Source organism: Eubalaena glacialis, chromosome 12, assembly GCF_028564815.1.
Source record: "Eubalaena glacialis isolate mEubGla1 chromosome 12, mEubGla1.1.hap2.+ XY, whole genome shotgun sequence".
Lineage (NCBI taxonomy): Eukaryota > Metazoa > Chordata > Mammalia > Artiodactyla > Balaenidae > Eubalaena > Eubalaena glacialis.
In genome coordinates, this window is record NC_083727.1 from 17108047 (window position 1) to 17132444 (window position 24398).

Here is a 24398-nt window from a genome sequence, read left to right on the forward strand (position 1 = left end):
AAAATGGTCCCCATATTTGGGATTCTTTTCCAATAAGGTTAAAACTATGGCCAGCCGTCTGTCTTTCACTGCCACAGACTGACAATGGAGCAGTTCGTGGTCTGGAGTGAGACTGTGTGGATTCAAATCCCGCATCTCTGCTGACCCAGAAAGGTACTTAACATCTCTAAGCCTCAGCTTATCCATCAGTAAAATGAATAGGATTTTGTGATGATAAAATTTTTAAAAATGACATTGCCACAAGCCCACAGTAGACAATTAACATTAGAATTTTTTTTTCACTAGACTACAAGCTCCTTGAAGCCCCCTGGCACATAGTAGGTGTTCAATAAATTTTTTTTTAAATTTATTTTATTTTATTTATGGCTGTGTTGGATCTTCGTTTCTGTGCGAGGGCTTTCTCTAGTTGCGGCAAGTGGGGGCCACTCTTCATCGCGGTGCGCGGGCCTCATTATCGTGGTCTCTCTTGTTGCGGAGCACAGGCTCCAGACACGCAGGCTCAGTAACTGTGGCTCACGGGCCTAGTTGCTCCGCGGCATGTGGGATCTTCCCAGACCAGGGCTCGAACCCGTGTGCCCTGCATTGGCAGGCAGATTCTCAACCACTGCGCCACCACGGAAGCCCCTCAATAAATATTTTTGACTAAATGAATACATCAATGCAATCTAAATTCAGTAAATTTCCAATTTAATTCTATCTATATTGCATTTTCCCTGATAAGTACTAACATGGCACCAGATTCGGTGAGGAATCAAAAAAAGATGTGTAAGGCATAGTCCCTACCCTGTCATCAAAGAATTTACAAACATATTGAAATAAGGTGCATGGCACAGTTAAATAACATCCAATAAATGTTATCAGGATCAAGTTAAGTTCTACCCACCATTACCACCACCACCAAAATGGAACAGGATTTTTACTGGGGCAATGAAAAAAAAATTACGAGCTATTTATAATCCCTGATGCCTCTTAGAAACGGGCAACTTAAGGGCTCTCTATTTGCTAAGGAATGGGTGTGGGAATGTCAAGTTTGGAAGACTCAGAGTTAAATGCTCCAAATGAGATCTAAGAGCCTTGCAGATAGAAACATTTAATTTTTGTTCTTAATCCAGGGTGTAACTCAGATCAGTGATAGGCTGGGCAGGTAGAGGGGAGTAGAGAAGCAGTAAGGGGAAGGAGAGGCAGACAGATGGAGGAAACTGGTTTTCTATGCTTCCCTGGCAAGCAGATGTGAAGCCAGGACATAGCTCAATGTGCAGCCATGCTCTCAAGTAGCAAGACTTGGTGACAGCCTTTGGTGACCAGGACCGTTTCCTCCATTCAGAAACCTTCCAACACACTGGGGGATTCATTTCCACCCATGGTGCTGAGGTACGCGTTCTCCTTCTAAGTGTTAGAACAGCATGGACTATCCTGTACCGTGCTGGTCTTCAGACTTTTGTGCTCACATAACCCCATAAGAATTTTGAAAAGCTCTATATGCCCTAGCACATTTTAGGTTAACATCCAGAATTTTTCATATGTTTAAAAAGCTTCAAGGGATGTGATTGCCAGCATGATATATATCAACATTTTAAAATATAACAATTACATCATTTTACACATATATCCAACAGAATGCACACACACACACACACACACACAGAGAGAGGCAGATTCACAGTGAAATTACTGAAGCTTAAGCCTCAGGAGCCCTTACTTGCATAAATAAACTTACTAGCAATAAACACATGGTCACGTGATTTTGTAAACTCTGCAATGGTAAGCTGTGTAACTGCAATGGGTTAAGACCACTGTCACCTTCCTCTCCAATTTCCCGTTCCTCATACAACATCTCGAATTGGGTGACATGGTGCTGGTTGGGCATTTTTAACTCATGATTTTTAATTCTTCTTCTTAAAGAAGGCTCTCAAATTCACAGATTATTCAAGCCCCGCAAAACCTGGCAGAGAACAGAAAATAGATGATTGAGAACACTAGTTACCTCGGTCTCCTGGAAGACCAGGAGAGAGTGGGAGAAGATAACTCAGGTATATGTAAGTTATCCTCAGCACTGGGAAATCCTTGTTAGAGGTGAGTCCATTATGAAGGAAGGACAAGGCGGAGGAAGGAATTAACTGGCTTTTCCTGCATTCATTTTTCTCCACTAACACAATGTATTTTCATTACACTTCCCCTACAGATTTTTGTTCTAACAGAACATATTTTTATGTTTGAGAATATTTTTTGATCACTCTATTCTATTTTGCTCAATGAAAACACATATGTAAATTGAAGTTTATCTTTAAATGTTTCCTGTGACCAAAATGTCTAAGGGTTTCAAAAATGTCTTCTGAATTGAGTTACTGTTAAGATTGCCATTGGTTCACAACTGATCAAAACAACATAAAGGTTTCACAAATTTCACAAATAATGATTAAAAAGCAAAAGTAAAATTTTCTTGAAAATGCATCTATTAATGAGATGAACAGGGCTGTGGTATTTAACTAGTTAATGTATCTATAACTGAATTTTACTTGTTTCACTTTTATTCCTATTTTTCATTTTAATAAGTGTGAACACTGAGAAGACTTGCTCACACAAATTAGTAGATAGGAAAGGGACGAGTTATATTATTGCCCTGCCACTTACTTCTTTAACGCTTTCTAAAGCCCATAGTGATCTGTGGATCATCTACTTGAAGAGATAACTTGATTCCTTGATAGCTTGAACTCCTTCACTTTGGTTGAAAAAAAAAACGAACTGAAACCACCTGACTTGGAAAAAGGTTTATCACCTTCACTAGTCATTCATTTCCTTAACACCAGCCTTTGAATTCTTCCTTTAGCACCTGGCGGTGTTTGGCACCCAGCATAGCAAGACTCATGCAAAGTGGGGGGAGGGCATCAAGGGGGAACTGGTGGGAAACGACAGCCGGTGTGATGTTCTCAGGGAGATCAATTTTAGAAAAGAATAACTGGGCAGCTGACGACTGAGAATCTGATTCTCTCAGACAATCCCTTCTCAGTCCCTCCTGGAAAGTCTTTGAGTGCACGATGCCCAAAGGCATACGAAACCCTATTCTGAGATGTCACAGAACCCTACACCTGGCATTTGGTGCAAATTCACAAATTTACTCTTACATCTGTCCCTTACACTGTCCCTTTCAAAAGGTAAAAATAGAAAATATGAATGTTCTGCAAAAATATTTAAACAAAATGTCACCCAATGGAAAAGACTTGAATATTTACCTTTCCGGTGTACAAAAAATACGTGCATGTGTGCGTGTGTGTGTGCGTGTGTGTGTAAAACAGTCTTCTGGTGTTTCCATTTACCTCATGTACACCTGAAAAATAAATTAGACTTCTAATATGCGTGTCATCTTATTCCAAACATGAAAAAAATGACCATTTTCCAATTCATATAAATTTGGATGAAATTAAAAGATATGGAAAGAAATTTAAGTCCCAAATTCTAACCTCCTTTACAGTTGATTGCCCAATATCCTTTATTTTCTATGATTTTTTCAAAGTTCCTCAGATATTTTTGTGAGATCACGTACCCAAGAGGGTCTAAACTATGGCAAGACTAACAAAAGTTTGCTCAGTTGGAAAAAGGGGTCCTCAATAATAATAATAATAGCTATTATTATTATTATTAAAATTGTAGAAGAAAAACTAGTAAAATGAATTCCATTCTCTCATTGACAAATATGTTAGATATTTTTTTTTTGAAAAGGCCTTTGAGAGATCAGGCATTAAGGCATTCAAAATATGTTTATTCAGAACTTCTCCCTCTGACAAAGATCCTGGCCCAGATCTCAGCTGCCAGAGCCTGATTCCTGCTGATCAGGAGTGATGCTGAGAGTCCAGGAGGGTCCCATCTAAGGCCAGGCCCCCAGCAAGCCCCCAGCAGGCCCAGCAGATCCCAAGCAGCCTCCTCAGCCCAAGGGAGGGTGAATGAACCTGAACGCTGCTCCTGCTGCCTAGACATCCACCATCTCGACACACAGACTCACTCAGCCACACTGAAGTTCTACACTCCAGCACGTCATTCAACAGATTGCTCTCCCCTTCCTGCCAAATATAAGCCCAAAGAAACTGACACTTGAGAGAAACAATCAGGGCCAAGTTCAATATCCATTTTCTAAACACCTAAACCCACTGAAAAGCAAGACAACTCAACTGTGACAGCTTGCTCCCCAGGGAAATGCAATTGCTGACGAGGGACTTTATAGCACACTTTTCACTTTTTATAAAGGGCCAGTGTATGGCACAGCCTCAAGAAGAACATGTCACTTTCTGGAAAAAATTACTGTAGAAGACATCGTCTATTCTAATACTCTAAGATCAAATCAATTTCTCCTATAAGTTGAAGGGAGGAAAAGAGAGGCCACCCGTTCCCAATGAACACCTATGCTTCTTACATTAAATAATGATGACATGACACACTTTATTCCTTTTTGCCTTCAGATATATATTTAATGTTCAGCTACAAAAACTCTCTCATTCCAGGCACATGTTCTAATTACCTTAATAAACATCTATCACCCAATAAGTGCCAGACCCTGGGCAAGTTCACATAGTCTCGTTCAGGGCATGGAGCATCCCTTTGGGCTTTCTTCCCTTTGCCTCTTCTCTTAAAAAGTGTCCTGAAATTCAAGGGATCAAAAAATCATTTCAAGGACTATCTACCCACCCACCGCAATCTTAGCACAGTTCAATGCTTTTGTGACCTGAACACCTCTCCTCCAACTGTGTTTTAACAAAATTGGAGATTTAGAAACCTGTTTCTGGTTTAAAAAACAAAAACAAAACCAAAACAATTAGACCATTTTGCTTCAAACGTCACAGAGCAGGTGGCAGCACAGGCAGGGCTGGATGTCTTCCAGCCGGGGTTGGAAGAGCTGAACTGCTTTACAAAAAGCTACACTTGGAATGTGAGATCAATAGCCCCAGAATATGGGCCTTCAGGTGAGACATAAACGGAGTCACTTCTAAAGAGTCTTCAGTAAAGCTGCAGAGAAAATAAACCTGCCATACACAGTGAAAAGTCATTTTTAAAACAGCAAGAAATCATAGCCTAAATACCAACTTAATCTATGACAAAATGGCATGATCAAAGTTACTGAAATAAATGAAACATAAAATCAAGATGTTATAACCTATCCTAATAAAAACGCAGTGCGGATTTTTCCTCCCGTTTCAGCTACTCAGAGAAAATAAACCATCAACTTGTAGAACGCTATCATAACAGGAAAACGTCAGCAAAGAGGCAACTCGACATGACTATAGTATACTAAATAAACACCTGCAGGATAAGAGTTAAGCTGATTTTCCTGTCAAGCTTTCTTTATCAAGATTAAAAGTACTTTGAAAGTTCAAGCTAAAAGAGTGAGAAAAATACTTGAGTACTTTTGTTGAAATACGCTTCCATATGGCATGGGGTGAAACGGAAGAGATTTCTGGGGCCTGGGCAGACCCAAACTGAATGCAAAATTCTCCCCACCCCATCAGTGGAGCAACTCAGGGCCCTTCAAACGACTCTGGGCTCAGGTTTCTCATCTGCAAAGCGAGCTTAACACCCATGATTCGGGAAAGTAACGAAGTGAGCTTGGTGACACGCGTGCAAGTATTTTTTGATCTTTAAAACACCATTCAAATCTGAGGACCATTTCAGACACGTGCTTAGCCTCTGCGTCGCTTTCTGTTTCCAGAGCTATCTTCATGAATAACAAATCTGCTATCACACTGTGGTCTGAAAGTGTCAGTGGTTTCCCCATTGCTTGCCAGTTAGTATAAGATACAAGTTCCTTTACAATCTACCCTTTCCCCTAGAAGCCTCCCTGTAGCAACCCCACTTCCCCTCTCTCTGTCACAGTCTCTCACCAGCCACCCGTACTACTCAGTGGACTCAAAGGGGCCACAACTGTGCCCACTGGCTTGCCTTTGCCAGTGCTGTTCCTTCTTTCTGGAATGCCCTTTTCCCACATCTCTGTCAGGCAAACTCCTATTTATGCTTCAACACCCAGCTCGTGTCACTTCTTCCATGAAGCCCTCCCCTTCTCCCTATTTTCACCCCCATGCTCCCCAAGGGATGTGAATGAATCTCTACTGCTACAAACACATATATGAAAGTAATGAATTTATACATCTATAACAGAGACTCGACTAGCAGCTCTTGAGAAAATCTTTGTGTCTTTGGCACACTCAGGTTTGAAAAATAAAACTGAAAAATTAAAATCTTATAAAATGATCACAGGGTAAATGTTTTAGAAGTTTTAGTCATCAAACTATTCTTTGCAAGAATATTCTTTCAAAGAATAAAAATATCCGATAGACTAAAATGCAATTTACATGATCTTTGGAGGTCTTCTTCCTACACACAAACTATAAATTACAGAAAGGGCAGGAATACACACAACAAATAACCACTGTTTGTGAATGCCTAGAGACAGAATTTTGATGGATGTGTTTGTTTGTTTGTTTGTCGACACAACACACACACATCACACAGTAAGTAACATCCCTCTGGCTCCTACACTCTGGAGTGCCACCTGCTCTGGCTAGGCTTCTGCCTGGATAATTAAAATGAAGATGTGTATTAGCAGATATTAAAAATGCAAATTTTCACAGTATTCCAGTCAGCAGAGTAGCAGATAGCATTCTCTTTATAATCTAGTGGTTGTTGTTCTGGAACAGAAAGAGTCCCTCTAAAGTTTCAATGGAGACTCAGAGAGGTTAAGTGAATTACCCAAGGTCACACAGCTGCACGCTGGCAAAGCCAGGACTCAAACAGAGGACTTCTGATTTGAAGCCCAATGCTCTTTTACACTACATTGCCTCTTGTAATAGTAAACATCCTGTTAAAGGTAAATTCACAGAAGAAATCTGATTTCCAAAGAAGAAAATATAGCTCTATTAGACCATATGGTTGGCCTTTAAATGTCTGTGTCTTCAAATTGTGGTCTCTTGAATTTTATAAACATTAAAAAGAATAACAACACACAGGAACTAAACTTATCTAGCTGCTTATAAAAATAGTGTTTAAAAGAGTGCTGTCCTTATTACAAGGTGCTGCAAAGGGCTGAGGGCGGCTTGAGCCAGGCTGTTGATGAGGAGCTCACCTATCACCACCCCCCTAAGGTTTCTAGCTAAACTGAAAAGGATGCATGTGTCTGGAGGTGGGGTGTGCTCACTTTTTACTCCAGAGACCCGAAAGGAATCAAGAGGCTAAGACCTATCAATTTGCCTCGTCCCACACTCACTCAGGCAACTCAGGCAGCGTGGGCAAGGAGAGTGGTCTTGTCTGCCTGGCCTTGCCAGCGATTCCACAATCCACTGACTCTCAAAAGTTCTCTCCAGAAACAATGGCAGTGGGCTGGAAGCTGGGGGACCTTGTTCCCAAAAGTTTAGGAATTAAATGGCAAACAGGGGTTTCAAACCCTCTAAAAAGAGTTAAGCTTGAAATCAGTTTCAACGTTTGAAAAATGAATTTAATGTTAAAGAATGACATCACTCAAGTATGACTTTGTCTCCAGCTAGACTTGCAAAACGATTGAGTTAATTTATACCAAAATAAACGCCGAAAGGATGTAAAAAGTAAATGAAAAGGTGAAACAACAAAAGAATTAGAAGAAAATATAGGGACAGGATATAAGGCCTTTCTAAGCATGAAAGCAAAGGAAAAATAATAAATGGAAAAAACTTAATTAGCATAAAGGAAAAATAAAATAAACTGATTTTAAAAACTAAAGAGCAATTTAAAAAAACATATTTGCATGTATGGTAAAGGGCTAATACCCTTCATCTCTAAAGAATTCTTAAAATTAGTAAGAGAAAGAACACATCTATGGGAAAAAATGGGAAAGGGTAAAACTGTAATTCCCAAAACATAGTCAAATTGTTCAATTTCACTAATATTCAAACAAATGTGAATTAGAGCTTAAAATATAATTTTTCACCAACTGAATGGGTGAGGAGTTTTATAAGATTATATCCAGTGCTTGTAAAATATGAGCAAAACAGACTGCTGGTGAAACACACCGAGATAAATGGCAATTTATACTAAAAGCAATTTTTAAATAGGTGCACACTTTAACCCAGCAATTCCAAGTCTAGGAATTTCTCCCAGGGAAGTAGAGAAGTGTGCAAAAATTTAATACTGTTCATCACAGCTTTATGCAGAATCATGAAAAACTGGACATAGGCTAAATATCAAAAGGCCTTGCTACAGGAATTACTGTACATTCATAAGAAACTCTGCCACTATGAAAACCAATGTTGTTGAAAAATATGTAAAGACATGGAATAACATTTGTGGTACTGCTGAGTAGAGGAAGAATGTAACCAAACCAAAGCAGTTCTGAGTAAAGGGATTAACATGCTTTTTACTTTCTTCTTTGTGCTCTTCTCTCTATTTTCCAGTTTTCTACAATGAGCATGTAAGGGTTTTAGTTATCTATTAAAATTGTGTTTTCAAAACATTACACCGAGTCATTCTAATTATTTGCTTTATTTATATCCAATTATTCACTCTGACCATAAAAAAAAAACCAAAAAACTTTACCTGGAGTATTTGGATAATAGGACACTTAGCAATGAATTCTGACATCATTAAAATTTAAAACAGTGCAAGAATCTGCAATAACTGTTTGAAGAAACTTTACATCCAAGACCAACTGTTTAACTTCCTATGCTTATTAATGAACTTGACATTAAGTCAAATCTGTATGTTCACAAATCTCCAAACAGCCTGCATTTTAATACTATGGATTGCAGAAATTAATAAAAGCAGACATTTTAAACTTTAATCAGGCAACTGTGCGATTCTTAAGAAAAATCTGATGTTCTCAAATTCGAACAATCAAATTGGTGAATGAGAATTCAATTAAAAGAAACTTACAAAATGTTTAATAGCACAGATCTTTAGTGGGCTAGGATGAACCCTCACTCATTTTTCTGTTTACAAGTATTAATCACATTCCAAACATGCTACAGCGTAGACCCTTATTACTCAAGGTGTGGTCCTCCAACTGCAGCACTGGTGACACTGGGAGTTTGCTGGGGATGCTGAATCTCAGGCCCCGCCCCACACCTACTGCACCTGAACCTACAGTTTAACAAATTCCCAGGTGATCTGAACGCACAGTACAGTTTGAGAAGAGCTGGTATAGAGAAGCTGAAAGCTAAAGTGTTATAAGTCACAGCCAAATAAAAGACTATAGGCTAAGCATCTCTGAATAGTACCACAAGAAGACCTAACGCACACACAAAGCTATCCGGCCATCTATCAACTATAGAGGTTCTCCAGTTTGGTTGCCTATGAGAATTGCATGAGGAGCTTTAAGCAAATACAGATGCCCAGGCCCCACCCCTGACCAAATGAATGGAAATCAGTATTTTCCAAAGCTCTCCAGGTAATTCTGTCGTGCAGCCAGATTTGAGAACCCCTTAGCTACTGGCATAAACAGGGTCTTAACCAAAGACATCATTAGCCTAATCACAGCCAGGCAGATCTAATCCCTGCTTCTACTCTCCTCCTGTGGCTTCCCAGACACCCCTGTTCATCACTCTTTACATTTATCCTAAGTCCTTCTCTGCCCCTCCTAGTAGAATGCAGCCCCCCAAGGGCAGGGACAGAGTTATTAGTCACACTACTTCCAGCACCCAGTGCGTAATGGAGTTTGATGAACATTTGTTGAAGGAATGAACTTGATTAGATGGAAGAGATGACAGAGAGAACCCAAATGGGAAGGAGGGCGGGCATATGAAAGCAATAGGAAAACTCATGTTCTCTGATCCTTTAAGTCTCATTGATGTGAAACTTCAATGAAGTGTAAGCCTTGTGGGGAAGACTTACTCTGAAATTAACAAAAAGTCACCTATCATTCCAACAAGGTGGCCGGGAAATATCTGGCGAAAGGGAGCTGTGTTTTGAAACAGCAATGCATTATGCCATAAAAGAAACGAAACACAAAAGTAGAAGCCCGCCCAATAACCAAAGTATGTTCTAGTAGGTTCTCCCTATCCAAGCTAGGGAGCACACCTAAGAATGTGCCCACACCCACACTTTCTATGCCAGAGTGCAGGTCACAAACAGAGTGGCACCACCGTAACTGTGCACGTTTCAAGACGCAGGCTCATGAAACCTACACACCTCTCCCCAGCCATAAGGAACAGGAGAGCAAGACACAAGAAGGCTTGAATAAAGCCTTGTCTAAATGTATTTGAAAAGTTCACCATCAAGCTACAAACTCATGAGACTGGAAATGTTATCACTAAATGGTAGCTGCAGGTATCATTTGCCCAGGTGAAAAGAGCAATAAAAAGATAGAGATGACGGCTGCTAACACATATTTCTTTCTCCCTCCCTTTATTTCTGGGAACCTCTTCATCTCACAACAGGACTAGAAGAACACGACCACAAACATTTCAGACTCCGTAAGGCCTCAGATCTCCGCTGGGCAAGCACACAAGAGCAGCCTTCTGAGCTGGGAAAAGCACGGGCAAGGAAAATAATACGACCTCAATCCTGTCATCTGCTAAAGCAAACTAAAGGCGCTGCACCATTTGGTTTTCATGTTTATGGAGCTTTCCAGAATCCGTTTCTCCATTCTTACCTCCTTGTGTTACGTAGCTCTTAGTTAGAGAGCGGCTTCTAAGGAGGGACCCTGGAGAGCACACACACATTTTCAGGAGGAACCAACATTAACCCCACACGGCTTAAACTGGCATCACACGCAGAGTTTACGTCAACATCCTCCTCCCCCAGGCAGGTCCTCCACACCGGAACTCCTCACTCGACCTGCTAAGAGGCAACCACACCACAATTCTCAGGCCAGTCCGGCAAGACTGGAGATGCAGGTGTGCCCCAGCCTCGCCTCCTGACTCAGCCCTGCCTTGGATTCTCTGCCAATCATCACTTTCTGTCTTCTTCCCCACTATAGTAAAAATAACTTCCTCTTCAAGCGTCTAAATCTGTATGTGATTTTACACACTTTTTCTGGCACATCGTTGGTTGAATTTTGACACTAAAGCAGAATGAAGTCGCAAAAAATCTGCAATCACATTTCTGTAAAACTCCAACCAGATGAGTCAGTTCCACTGTTCTCTGGAATACTGAGAAAATACTTCCAGGCAAGATGCTGCATTCTAAGCACCACGTCAGTTCCTTCTGTCCTCTGCTTCTTACAAACTCAGCAAAGTCTCAGGGATGGAAGGAAGCAGAGCAGAATGCACGGTGCTATTTGCTGTGAACTGGGAGTGGCTTGCTGGCTGTGCTTCTGAGTGAGGAGAAGGGCATCTCAGGGGGCAGACCATTCAACACAAATGTGGCACCAAGGACTCAGCAAGTCTTGTATTCAGGACCTGAGACAGAGCTCCAGAGAGCTGCACGCCCTCACCTCCCACCCCCGGCTCCAGTCACCTGTCATGACTATAGAACAGGGGTGGATGTGGCACAGTCATTTCAAAAGAAGACAGTTTAGAAGAGAGTCACTTCTGATACTCCTCTCCATAAAGGAGGCTCACAAACCAAGGGAACTGGAGAATTCCTCCGTTCTACAGGCCACTGAAGGGCCATATAGACAGAGGAAAGTGATTAAGATGCATAAGGGAATGAAAATCATTTCATCTTTTCATGTGCTTATTGGTCAGTTGTGTTTGCTCTTCTGTGAATTGCCTGCTCATATTCTTTGCCCGTTTATCTCATGAATTCTCCTTTTCTTATTGATTTATTGATCTTTTACATATCTGCATACTAATCCCATTTTCTAGAGAAACATCTGTCTCCAATCTGGGTCTTTCTGCTTTGTTTATGGGATGTTATTGTTCAGAAGGTTTCGCTTTTATGTTGTTTTCTTTTTTTCATTTATTGTTTGTGCTTTCTGCATCTGAAAGTAACTTCAGATGAGGAACTATTGGAAGATAGATCTGTTTTTCTGGACAAGACTTATGGCGGGGGCATTACAGTCACCTTCATAGCTTCAATTTTCTGAAAGAGGATGAAGTCCAACAGACTATTCTATGTAGCTCCCAGAAGAACTAGCAGAAGTAGAGAGAAGCCACAAAGAAGTAGCCTGCCACACTGTGCGAACTCCCTCAGCCACTGGAGCTGTCCACAATGGAATGGGATGACCAGCAGCAGGCAGCTGGGCCAAGACTGTGAGAATCCTCTTTGAAAACACAGCTTTCTTATCCCTACTTGTTTTCCTTCTTTCTTCCTATCACAGTTATACTCTGAATTCTGGAGAGCCATGACTTACTCTGCTTTCTCTCTTTGCCTTCCTAAGGACATTCTGCTTCCCACAGTTTCTGAAGCAAGATCCTCTCCTTATTGCCCAGATAGGCTGAGGCAAACTGGTGATGGGGGCTGGGATGGGGAGTGCTGCTAATTTTAATTAAGATCAAAACAAAACAAAACGAAACAATGATTAAGACTTTGAAAATGATGGCCTAAAATGTTTTGGCATATTCTTCTTGCCTTGGTCACTTGACTACTGCAATCTTTTAAATAAACATTTGGCTCCAAAGGAAATACCCTATAGTTTCAGTTGTTACAGTTAAATGGCTTCTTAACTCTTTCAACACATGATTTTAAAGTAGGTGGGACCTTAGAAAGCGCCTAATTCAGTCATTCTAAAGAAAAAAGAGGGGCTTCCCTGGTGGCGCAGTGGTTGAGAATCTGCCTGCTAATGCAGGGGACGCGGGTTCGAGCCCTGGTCTGGGAAGATCCCACATGCCGCGGAGCAACTAGGCCCGTGAGCCACAACCACTGAGCCTGCGCGTCTGGAGCCTGTGCTCCGCAACAAGAGAGGCCGAGATAGTGAGAGGCCCGCGCGCCGCGATGAAGAGTGGCCCCCGCTTGCCACAACTAGAGAAAGCCCTCGCACAGAATCGAAGACCCAACACAGCCAAAATAAATAAATAAATTTTAAAAAAAAAGAAAAGAAAAAAGAGGCAGCATCATCTAGAGAGCTTCTTTAAAGAACCCCAGAGCCACACCCATTCTCCCTTTCCTGGCCACTGGGACATATTCCCGGATAGACCATCAAGACCACACGGAAACACTGCTGCTGATGAGGGTCCTAGGAAAGAAAAACAATTGAGAATCCCGGACCTAATCAAACGTCTTCATTTTGGAGGTGAAGAAACATAAGCTTAGGAGGCTCGTGGGACTTAACAGCACTGAACTATTTGCGGACTCCTCCAGACCCAGGTCCGCTGGCCCTTCCAGCTACTCGCACAGCTTTGCCTGACGGTTCTGCTTATCCAGTGAGAAGGTATCTGTGTCAAACACCCCACGTGTCAAAACAGGAAGCTCTGTGCTGGAGCTGCAAGGTCATGGTTTCCCTAGACAGAATTTAACTTTCTATCAAATAATGTAAGATCCCATTTGTTTTCAAGTTCTCAAGGAATTGGGTAACCATCCACACCAGATAGTAATGGCCCTGTGGCTCTGGCCCCTACACTCATCAGTGTCTGGGCAGGTCAAGGCAACGTGAAGAAGCGGAGAATGGAAAACAGAAGCAAGTTCCCCAGCCTTCTGACAAAGACATGATCTGCTACTTTCTGGTTCGTTGCTCTTGCCCTGACTTCCAATGGAAGGGAAATGGGAACCAGAGAAAAACCAGTGCCAGACTACTGGACGCGGTAGTTCCATCACAAGTGGGAGAAGCTCTAGCAACAGTCCCAGTGTATGCCTGGCACCATGATCGTTTGAAAGGGTCTGATTCATGTGGATCACCAGTCCAGTCCTAGAACGGCTGGCGACCCCAGAGAGTGAGTTGCGCCATACTCCCTCTGTACAACTACTTTTCTTTTGCGAATGCGGGGGAGGGGGGAGGGGAACGCGTGGATAAACTCAAAACAGAGGAAAGCAGGCTGTGCAAAGAATATGTTTTTTAAAGATTGTTTCCAGGAAGCAGAAGAGAGGATGAGAAGCAGAAAGGTTTGTGTGTAAAGTTAACAGGGCAAATGACTGGAGCTTATCAGCTGTTGAAGAGCCCTCACCAGTTTGAGGGTAAGGGTGACAAGATAAGCCACAAAAATGCTGATTCAGTAATTTCATATTTCTTGGGTAGAATGGTTCTTTCAAATGGAAGCAAACCATGAATGAATTTGCACACTCCACTAGTATGTGTGTTTGTGCAAGTGTGTGCGTGCATGCGTGTGTGGGCCAAAAGAAAAGGGGATCTGAGAGAAGCAAAGAATAAGGTGAGAAAATTGGCACTTGTTGAAATCAAATGCCATGCCTTGAATCAGATAAGTACTTTATAAAATAGCAATTATTAATCCCAACGTATAGACCAAAACATCTAAGGTTCGGAGAAGTTAAGAGAATCGCCCAAATTCTCCCAGCTAATAAGTGGTAGCACAGTGATCACACCCAGATCTCTGCTCTGAAACCTGTACTCTTTCTAGTATTGGATGCTTCTGGCCCACAGAAAGCTTTCGATGAATATTTGCTGAGTGACTGAACAAAGAAGTTTATATGTTTCAGAATACCTTCATTTTTATTTTCATCACGACTGTGAAAGTCATATGCACTGAGCTAGAAAAACATCAATGGTGTTTCCAGAAATGTATTACAGCTTAATGTAAATGGTTATTTAAATCATCTCTCAATGAATGAACTAAGAATTATTCAATCGAGGCCATGACTTAAGGTTATTTCCCTATCTTTCATTAAACAAGGGTCAATGGGTTCATGCATTGAGCCTTAATCTTATAATCTATCATTTTGCCATTTAGGTTAAAATCTGCTCAGTCACTATTTCAAAAACCACATCATCTTATGGTCTCATCTCCTTAAAGAGTCAAAGTCATGCTTGAAACGTACTAGCTAATCTAACACAAATTGCTACCTAAGGAAGACGCTGACTTAGAGCAAGAGATAAACTGCTATTCTGCAAACTCCCAAAACTGGTTCAGGGTTCAGGAAAATGACAAGAAACAAGAAGTTTGAATTCTAGTATGCAGCCAAATCTCTAGGATGACCGCAGGCATTCTCAATTACAGGGAAAGCTCTATAAATGTAAGTCCAAATCCCCACAGGTAAGAGGTGGACAATTATCCCCATGCACAGAAGGAAATGTTTATAGAAGTATATGTCATAGTGGTTTTAACATCTTTGCTTGTAGCATATGCTTCAAACAGCCAGAAAGAGATGGGGTGTAGAATCAACTGGCTTGAGTCTTTCCTGGCACACCGCCCCATGGTCTCTACTTAAAGTAAGGGCAAAACAAAGCAGAATATGGAACCCTAGTAAAGAATAGTCTGCTGAGCAAATATATGGAATCAACAGACACTTCCTAAGGGTTCCTGTGGAGTACCCAGCAGAGGTGTCACAGTAGAGATGGCAAGTACTTGAACGAGCTTCCTCCTTTCAAGGAGCTTGCCCACAAATTATCACAATACAAGGTAGAATGTCAAAACTTCGAAAGTGATCATGAAATAAATACTACAGGAGTTCAGAGATCATCACTGGAATTTGAGCTTCCTTAACTATCAGCAAAGAGGCAATAGCAGAAGCAAAGGCAGGTAGTGAGGCAAGAAAACTGAGCCAGTGGCTAGCTTTGGGAAATTACAAACAACCGCTATAAAACCTGAGATAGACCGAGAGGTGCAGCATACCCTCAACACTAAACTGCTATCTGGCTCCCTGATAATTTTAATATGAGAGTGTCACAAATTATTCAAATTGAGTCTCTCACCAGGCAGCATGGAATTGACTGTACTTATTTTAAAGCTTCTTATTTTGATAATATATATTTTAAAACCTACTGAAAATTTCTAACACTTTTGGAAAAAAAAATTTCTTCCTAAAAATTCCTAACTTACTTTACTAAAGTTAAATTCCTAACTTATTTTACTAATTTACTGAAGGACTATATATTTGTCCTGTATATTATACCACAATGTGAATAAAAATGAATTGCATATGAATTCCAAATTTCTCAAGATTTCCTTGGTAGCCTCATAGTACAGTGTATAAGGAACATAACGTACCCAAATGTTTCCCCCCGCTGAGCTCATCAGCTCCTTTCTAGTGAGCAAACACAAAGACAGAATACTCATATCCATTGTACTATAGTCTGCTGCTCAAGATTGACTACACTCATATTCCACATATAAGTCACAATAATCTTTGTGACATCTGTAAAATAGTTAAGTGCTACCTATTTATGAATATTCATACATTAGAGCTAAATGCAAAGTGTTTACTATTCAAAGTCATCCATAACTGTAAGACCCCCAAGATTCTTTTAAAGAGGTCTTTGTGTTCAATTGTTAGGAATTTATTTAGGTTTTACTCTATACCCAGATACTGTACTTAAAACTCAAAACGAAAAAGACAACTTAGTTCAAAGATGTGCAAAGGGTGTGAATAGACATTTTTCCAAAGAAGATATATGAACGGTCAACAAGCACAGGAAAAGATATCCAACATCACTAATCATTAGGAAAATGCAAAAAAAAAAAAAAAAAAGCCACAATATGATGCCACTTCACATCCATTAGTATGTCTACAATCAAAATAATGAAAAAGAACAAGTGTTGGTGAGGTTGTAGAGAAACTGGAACTCTCGTACATTGTTGGTGGGGATGTGCAATGGTGCAGCCACTGTGGAAAACAGCTCGGCAGTTCCTCAATAAATTAAACATGGAATTACCATATGACCTAGCAATTCATTCCTGGGTATACACCTAAAAGAACAGAAAATACGTGTACATACAAAAACTTACACACAAAAGTTCACAGCAGCACTATGCACAATAGCCAAAAGATAGAAACAACTGAAATGAGAAACAGATAAATGGATAAACAAAATGTGGTATATCCATACAATGGAATATTATTCAGCCATAAAAATGAATGAAGTACTGATACATGCTACAATATGAATGAACCTTGAAAACAATGTTCTAAGTAAAAGAAGCCAGTCACAAAAGGCCACATATTATATGATTTCATTTCTATGAAATGTCCAGAAGAGGCAAATCTATAGAGACTGAAAACAGATTAGTTCCTAGGGCTTGGGGAGACAGAGGAATAGTGAAGGGATAACTAAGGGGAACGAGGTTTCTCTTTCTGGTGATGAAAATGTTCTAGAAGTGACTATCGTAATGGTTTCCCTTATCTAGGTATATACTAAGAACAATTAAAAGCTATTAACCTATTAAAAACTTTAAGTGGGTGAACTGTATGGTTTGTGAATTATCGCTCAATAAAGTTATTTTAAAAATTAATAGCATACACTGAAATGTGCTTTGTTTGGAACGTTCTTGCACAATAGTTGCTACATTCTTTTGACTTTTGCAACTAAGAATTTTTGGTGAAATGCTAGTGTTTCTGTCCCCATTTCTGACAAATAAAAGGATTTATGTATATCACTGCTTAAAGTTGAGTTTCTATAATAAAAATAAACATAGGTAAGACAAAATTTATTTGTGGTCAAGTCTCATTTCTTTCCAAAAAAAAAAGGCAAGTGACAATTCCTAATCATTCTAGCAGCTACAGTTGTCAAATAAGATGCCTTTTCACTGTCCATCACTGACCCCATCAGTACAGCTGCAAGGAAGTAAAAGATACTCTTTCTTTGGGGACTCAAAAAATTGAGCACTTTCATTCTAGTTTCTCAAATACAAAACCAACTAGTGTTTTAAACCTGGACTGATGACAGGGAATTTGAAGAAAGACAGTATCCAGATAATGCATATTTATCTGTATTTTAAAACAATTCATACTGAGACGAGTCTATGTTAAAAACAGTTTCATGCTGTGTGTTTCATTCATGCTGTGTGTTTACAGAACAGTCTGCCATAGTTGAATTCCATTTTCTGTCTTCTTCTAATACAGTGCTACTGTGTCCCCAACCAACCCTGTAAGATAAATTTGCAGCTATGAACAAGAATGTCATTTTCTTTTTATGTCAACAATTTCTATTGATAACATCATATTTTATGCATTCATTTCCTAGATTGCTGTCTGGGGCCTGGAGTACTATATTTAAACCATGCGTGATGTGCAGAAGGAAAATTAATTTGACTTTTAAGGTTTAGAGAAACTATTCTGTAACAGGTCTGGACCTCAATTTTCACATTTTCCTTTAAATTCATTTAAACTCAGAGAACTTCAAGTTCAATAAAGTTACATCTTTTTCTTTCATTTTTGACTCAAAATTGCCATGCTCATATATAATATACATATCAAGATTAGCAATTCTGAAAACTAAAGTAATATATCTCCATTTTAAATAGTATAAGTTAAAAATGGAAAGGAAAGCCTATCAACTTGAGATCAATCCAACAGATTTAGTCCCCATAAAGGCTAAATCACATACCCAAGTCTTGATAATAAATCATCAGAGTTTGCCGGTTGTACAGGATCAGTAGTAAGCCATCTGACTTATTCGGTTTACATTGATGTAACGAGTGTTATTCCAAGTTTTTGATATTTCCACAGCTCATAAGTAATGAGGCTACTGGCAGAGGCTGCGTCATAATCTAATTTCTGCGGGAGATTTTATTTTATTTTGGTTGGTTTTCCATAGCAAGTCAAAGTCTGAATGCCACTTCAAAATAAATGAAATAATTTCACTGAACTGGAAAGACTATGGTCTCCAAGTTAAGTATAGCAATTTGCTCTATTCATCTATTTATCCCATTGTGTGTTTTATGCTCTCCTCTCTCCACCCATTTCAAGGAGGAAAAGAAGCAAGACAAGAGTTATGCCTGCATAACTTTCCTCTCCCTGACTTACTTACTTTCCTTTTTTGTTTTTAATAAATCTGTTGCAGCAAAAAGCATCTTTAAAAAGAACAGACTTTGCCCTTCCCCAAACTGACTAGAAAAAAGAAGCTGTCTGATCCCAGTTCCTGTGAGAAGAAAAAGCACCATTACTGACTCTTTTCCCTTTTTTCTCCACACTGTGCTTTCTGGTTGCCCCCCTTCACCTCATTCCGTGCATCTTCTAACCTCAGAAACTCGAAAGCCAGCTGGGGCTGCAGCTGTTGGCTGGTCCTTCCCTTGAAACAATGGGGCGCAAGCAGCAAAGCAGACGCATTTTTAAAAGCTGAAGTTTAAAAAATGAAACCATGTCCATCACTTTTAAAATATTTTATAAATCTCTTCTCTCTTTCATCCCCCCCTCTTTCTCTCAAATACATAGGAAACTTTGTGAAAGCAATGTTTGACTCTAGAACAATGTTCTTGAACTTAAGCAGGCATCAGAATCACCTGGAAGACTTGCTAAAATGGATTCCTGGGTCCCACACCCAGACTCTTTCATTCCATAGGTCTGGGATGAGACCTGAGAATCTGCTCTTGTAACAAGTGTCCAGGTGATGCTGACTGACGCTGCAGGTCCAGGGACGGCACATTGAGAACTACTGGCCCAGACAGAGAATGACCGCTAAAGAAAGAGAGAAAGAAATTAGGAATTTAAGATTTAATTTGATTCCAATTCACATCACCTCCAGTTGTGTGGCTCTGGGAGAGTTCAGTTGCCTAGCACATGGAAGCAGCGTCACGGAGATGAATACAGGAAGGTGGAGTTAAGAGCAGGCCAGCTGCTTGAATTATTTCCCTTCTCTGTTGGCCCCTCAAGATACTCAGTAAAAGTATCAAGAAAAGGAAAGTGAAATTATGGAAATAAAAATGATCCTTTTTTGCCAGTTAGCCCTTTAGATTTCCACTCGCATCTTGGCTCTATTTCCTTTTTCTCTCTAACTGCTTGTAGTGCTAATGCAATGGGTACTTGATTCAGCAAGATGTGGGTTCAAATCTTGCCTTACTTACTATGCGTCCTTCAGCAAGTCGGTGAACTTCTTTGCCCTCCCTTCTCCCGTATCAAAAATGGGAATAACAGCTGCACCTACCTATGATATTGCTGTGCTAATACAATTTCATTCTACATGTGCACTGATTGGCACACACCCAATAAATGTTAGCTTCTATCATAAATGGTCCTTTTTTTTTCCTGTGAGAATATTCAATATTCAATATGTTAAATATCACACTACCTATTTGATACAATAGGTGCAGTCATCACTTTGACAAATATTTATTTAGTAGCTGCTATGTCAGATGTAATATATTATACAAGTATATTAAAAATAATATCCTGTCAAGACAAATATTGCTATAAATATTATTTTGATTTGGAAAATTTTGACTTTATATGAACTTATATTTAAGAAAAATACTTGCCTCCAAAATTGGCTACCTAGGAAAATTGAGAGGATGTGTTTACTAACCACAATTTTGTTTTCACAGACACTAAAATAATAGAATGGAGGAAACAAGGGGAGAGTAATTCTGCAGATACCTTGGCCTTATTTTATTAAGGGTATATTTTAGATCCTCTTAAAGACCACAAGCCTGCTTTTCCTGAAAATCATTATGTTTACATAACAAAACAACAGGAAACAAATTTGGCCAAGGGTATCCTATTTTCAGTTCACAATGATGTCATTTTTTAACCTGTTACATCAGTCAGAAACTCAATGATGAGTTAGTAACAGGAGCAATATTCCATCCTTCAGTTCTTCCCGGTTCCCTGAGTGAATGCTGTGAATTCACCCTTCCACCAAATAAGCCCCCAAATTTATCAGGCCTCATTTTTTGAAATATATAATGAAAGCACACTAAATTCTGGATACCACACATATTTGGCTGAATTTTCAAGAGGTTAACATGCTAGATGCTGCGGTTTCCTGATTTTAGCCTCACTACATGCCTTTGCTCCTTCCTCCTCCCAGGCTCCCCAGCCCCAAGAAGGGTATCAGAACCATAACATTTTAAGAGCTGGGTGGAGGTGTCAGAGACAATCTGGTCCCGCCCAGAATTTTACCTATGGAAAAACCGAGGCCCATGTGGTTCCAGCGCCCTGCCCAAAGCCAAGTGCTCCTGAGGACACCACAGATGTCTTCCTTCCCTATCCACTGTACTTTCCCTACATCACTTGCCTGCTTATTTTGCTTTAAAAGAACCTCACCAAAGAATTCATTATCAGAGTTTATGGAGAAAGGCCCCTGAGCTTCCAAATCACTTCCCTCCCTATGCCAGTTAACAGTGATTGTCGGTAATCGTAATAATTGTGACCTGTGTGGTACTAGCAGGAATCGGAGAGCCTATGAGGCCGTGAGACTTCCAAACACAGAACTCGAAAGCAGAGAGTTGACTCCTTAGCAAAAGTGCGTATTACCCCAAATCCTCTAAGAAACCAGATATGTTTGGAAATCTACTTGGGCAATATTTTCCTTTAATTTTCCCTAAAGCATCTTAGAAAAACCGTAGTTCCCCAAAGTTTCTACTGAAAAAGAAGTGTAACTTTTAAAATCTGAGCTTCTCTACGTGGAAAAAAACATTATTTTATCTGCGTGTACATTTGAAAACGCTCTAACACATTTGTCACTTTGCTGAAGTGGTTTTTTCCTTCGAAAACGATCTACTATCCAGACCTGTGGTTTCTGCGACGAAGGGATTTCTGTGGGTGAGGGTGGCAGCCTCCCGCCGCCGGAGTCGTTTGGCCCATTACGGTTCCAGCGCTCCGGGGGCTTCCCTTTGCGCCTTCGCTCCCGTCACGCAGATGCCGAAGTTTGCCGGGGGCTTACGTTTATCCCCTTGGACGTTTGCGATTAGCTGGATCCCTCCCAGCCTCTCCCCCCGCCGCCCCCGCCCCGGCCCCCGCCCCCCGCCAGACCTCTTCTGGCCACAGGCTTGTGAGAGATGTGCATCCTCCCTTAGCCAAGGCGCGCACCGGGGGCCTGGAGGTACGCTCGCTGGGCCCTGGCACCTTTCTCCCCGCGCCCGGACCACCGAGCTGCGGGTCACGCCCTCTCTCTGGAGACGCTCTTTTCTCTCTTCGCACACTCCTTCCTTACCTCTGCTAAAATAGGCGACCTCGCTCCTAATAAACCAGGCACAACCCGCCCCCCATCCCAAAAGTTCAGACTTGAGACACAGCGCTGAGGATCGTTCAGTCGAAGTAGGCGACACTGCTGGCCAGGGTGACTCGCGCCCCGGACCCCGGCTCCCCGCGTCTCATTCGCTGAGGACAGTGGGGTGGGCAGGGGGTGCCCCAAGCACAAGGCAGCTCAGGGACAGCGTGGAGCCTGAAAACTGCCCCTGGACCACCCAGGCCAGGGGGCAGGAGCTCTTGTGGGGCACAATTCACAGAACGGGCCGTGGGGAGGAGCCAATCCCACCCGCGCGACCCCGAGCGCCGTACAAGCCGGGACTGTGGTCGGTATTGCCATGGACGGGCTGTCGCTGCCCCTCGCCTCTCCCCACTCTGCCAGGCTTGAATATACACACACTCGTACACACTCACACGCCTTCACTCCGCCCAGACAGGGTGGCGGAGGCGGGGGAAGGTATGCAGCGCCCAGCCCCGGGGTACCTGCCCGGCACATCAACCCCGCGGCGCCCCCGCCTAGGCGCAGACAGACGGACGCGCTGGAGGCAGCAGCCGCTCGCGGCCGCCGCACCGATGCTCGCCGGCGCCCCACCTGGGGAGCCTCGGGGAGGCGGCGGCGGGGGCAGCTCCAAAGTGCCCGGCGCGCCCCACTCTCCCCTGCACAACTTCGAGCAGCGCGCGCCGCCCTCGCTCCCGTCTCCCTTCCTTACCCAAATACTGCCGCAGGTCGAGCAGGAAGCGCGGGGGTCCCCCGCCGAGCTGATAGAAGAGGGAGCCCAGGCAGAAGACCAGCAGGGTGGCCATGCAGAAACCGTAGTCCCGGAGGGAGAAGCGCAGGAGAGGCAGCAGGGAGACCCGGCGCTTCCAGCTGCCCAGGCCGGGAGGGGCGCCCCCCAGAGGGGCCCCATGGGGCCAGGAATCCGCGCCGCTGCCGGGATGCTGCTGCTGCTGCTTCTTCTTCATCGCCTGCTCCGCCGCCTTGCACAGCCTGCCCGTGCCAGGAAAAGGTCACCCATCCGCCTGCGAGGAGGAGAGCCTGGCCGGCCGGCTGCACATGAACAGGGCCGCGCCGAGGGCAGCCCGGGTGGGGGCGGGGAGGGGCCGAAGTTGCCGGGCTCAGGAGACTTTCCTCGGCATGGTCCCCGCCGCCGCGGCCCGAGCGGCCGAGGTGCCCGGCCCCGGCTCGGCGGCGCTGCCTGCGCCCGGCCCGCGCCCGCTAGCGCCCCCGTGCCCCGCGCCCCGCCGCGCCTCGGGCTCGCTCGCGGCCGCCGGGGCTCGCCTCCAGCGCCAGCGTGGACCCCCCGGCTTTGTGTCTGTCGGTCTCGGCGTGTTTTGTCCGGGTTCAGGCTCCTCTAAAAAACGGCAGGGAGGAACGGGAGGCGGACACCATCCCCTCGCTCCACCTCCTTGACAGGGGTTTTCCTCCCTCTCCTCCCCTTTCTCCCTCCGGCTCTCCGCCGCTCTCTCTCCTCCCTCTTCCCTCCCTTTCTCGGCTCGGGTCTCCGGGTTTCTCTCGGGTGTCACGTTACTGCCTCTGCCTGGAGCGGGGGAGGGGGGGTGAGGGGGGGCGGCGATTATTCGCAACAAGGAAGAAAGTTTCTGGGTTTTTTTTCCTTCCCCCTTTCTCTACAATCTGGCCTCAGTTCCTGCGCCACCAGCGACCTCTTGGGGGCCCCGCTGACTTCCCTCTCGTAAACACTCACTGGCAGGAAGAAACACGACTTCTTTTAGTACTATATGGTTTTTGGTTTTTGTTTGTTTTCTCATTTCAGAAACTTGATTCTCCTTCTGTATCCCGAGCTGCTTACAAAAGGCCGATGAAAGGTACTTGGGGATAGGTTCAAGACTTTGCTGAGATGGTAAAAGAGCAAGTGGTGTAAATTATAATTAAAACATGACTCCATAGGGCCAGGCTCATCGCCCCAACTCCTGGAAGAGAAACAGAGGAGGATGCTTGCTTCTTGCTCGCCTTCGCTCTACAGCTGCTCATCCACGAAGCGACCAGAAAGGCAAGGGGGGTGAGGAGGGGTGTCATAGGGCGGACTCAAGGAGGTCTTTCCTCTAGCAGTTATGAAGAGGAAAGAGCCCTTACATACCCATTTCATCGCTGCCTCCCTTCCTTCCAAGGGAAGTTTCTGGACCTGAAACAGCACCTTCGGGGCAGGAAAGCTGCATCAAACACAGATCCGCTGGCGAGGGTGGGTGATGCACAGAAAGGGCTGCTCTCATCAGCCACACTTTCAATAAGAATAATTCATTGCTAGATATAGAAGCTGTGCCACCTGAGACTTAAGTGACTTGCCCAAGGTCACGGAGATACCAGGAGTCGAGTTGCATGCCACACTCAAACCTGTTTGACGCTCAAGCCCACTATAATAACCACTGCATGGTACTATCTCCCAGGCAGGGTGCTTTTCCTAATAACTTGCACGGTGACTGGAGGATGGGATACACGCATTTAGCCCAGGCCACTTTGAGAAACAGAAATGGAAATT

The 24398-nt window shown here is 42.8% G+C and overlaps 1 protein-coding gene across 1 annotated transcript in view; it reads right to left on the reverse strand.

Moving 5' to 3' along the window:
• UST (uronyl 2-sulfotransferase) overlaps positions 1-23100 on the reverse strand; it is a 303766-nt gene extending 280666 nt beyond the window's left edge. The window contains exon 1 of the mRNA XM_061206883.1: positions 22614-23100. Within this exon, the coding sequence (XP_061062866.1) occupies positions 22614-22866 (253 nt within the window). The 5' untranslated portion in view covers positions 22867-23100. The remainder of the gene's footprint in view (positions 1-22613) is intronic.
• Between the last annotated feature and the right edge of the window lie 1298 nt (positions 23101-24398).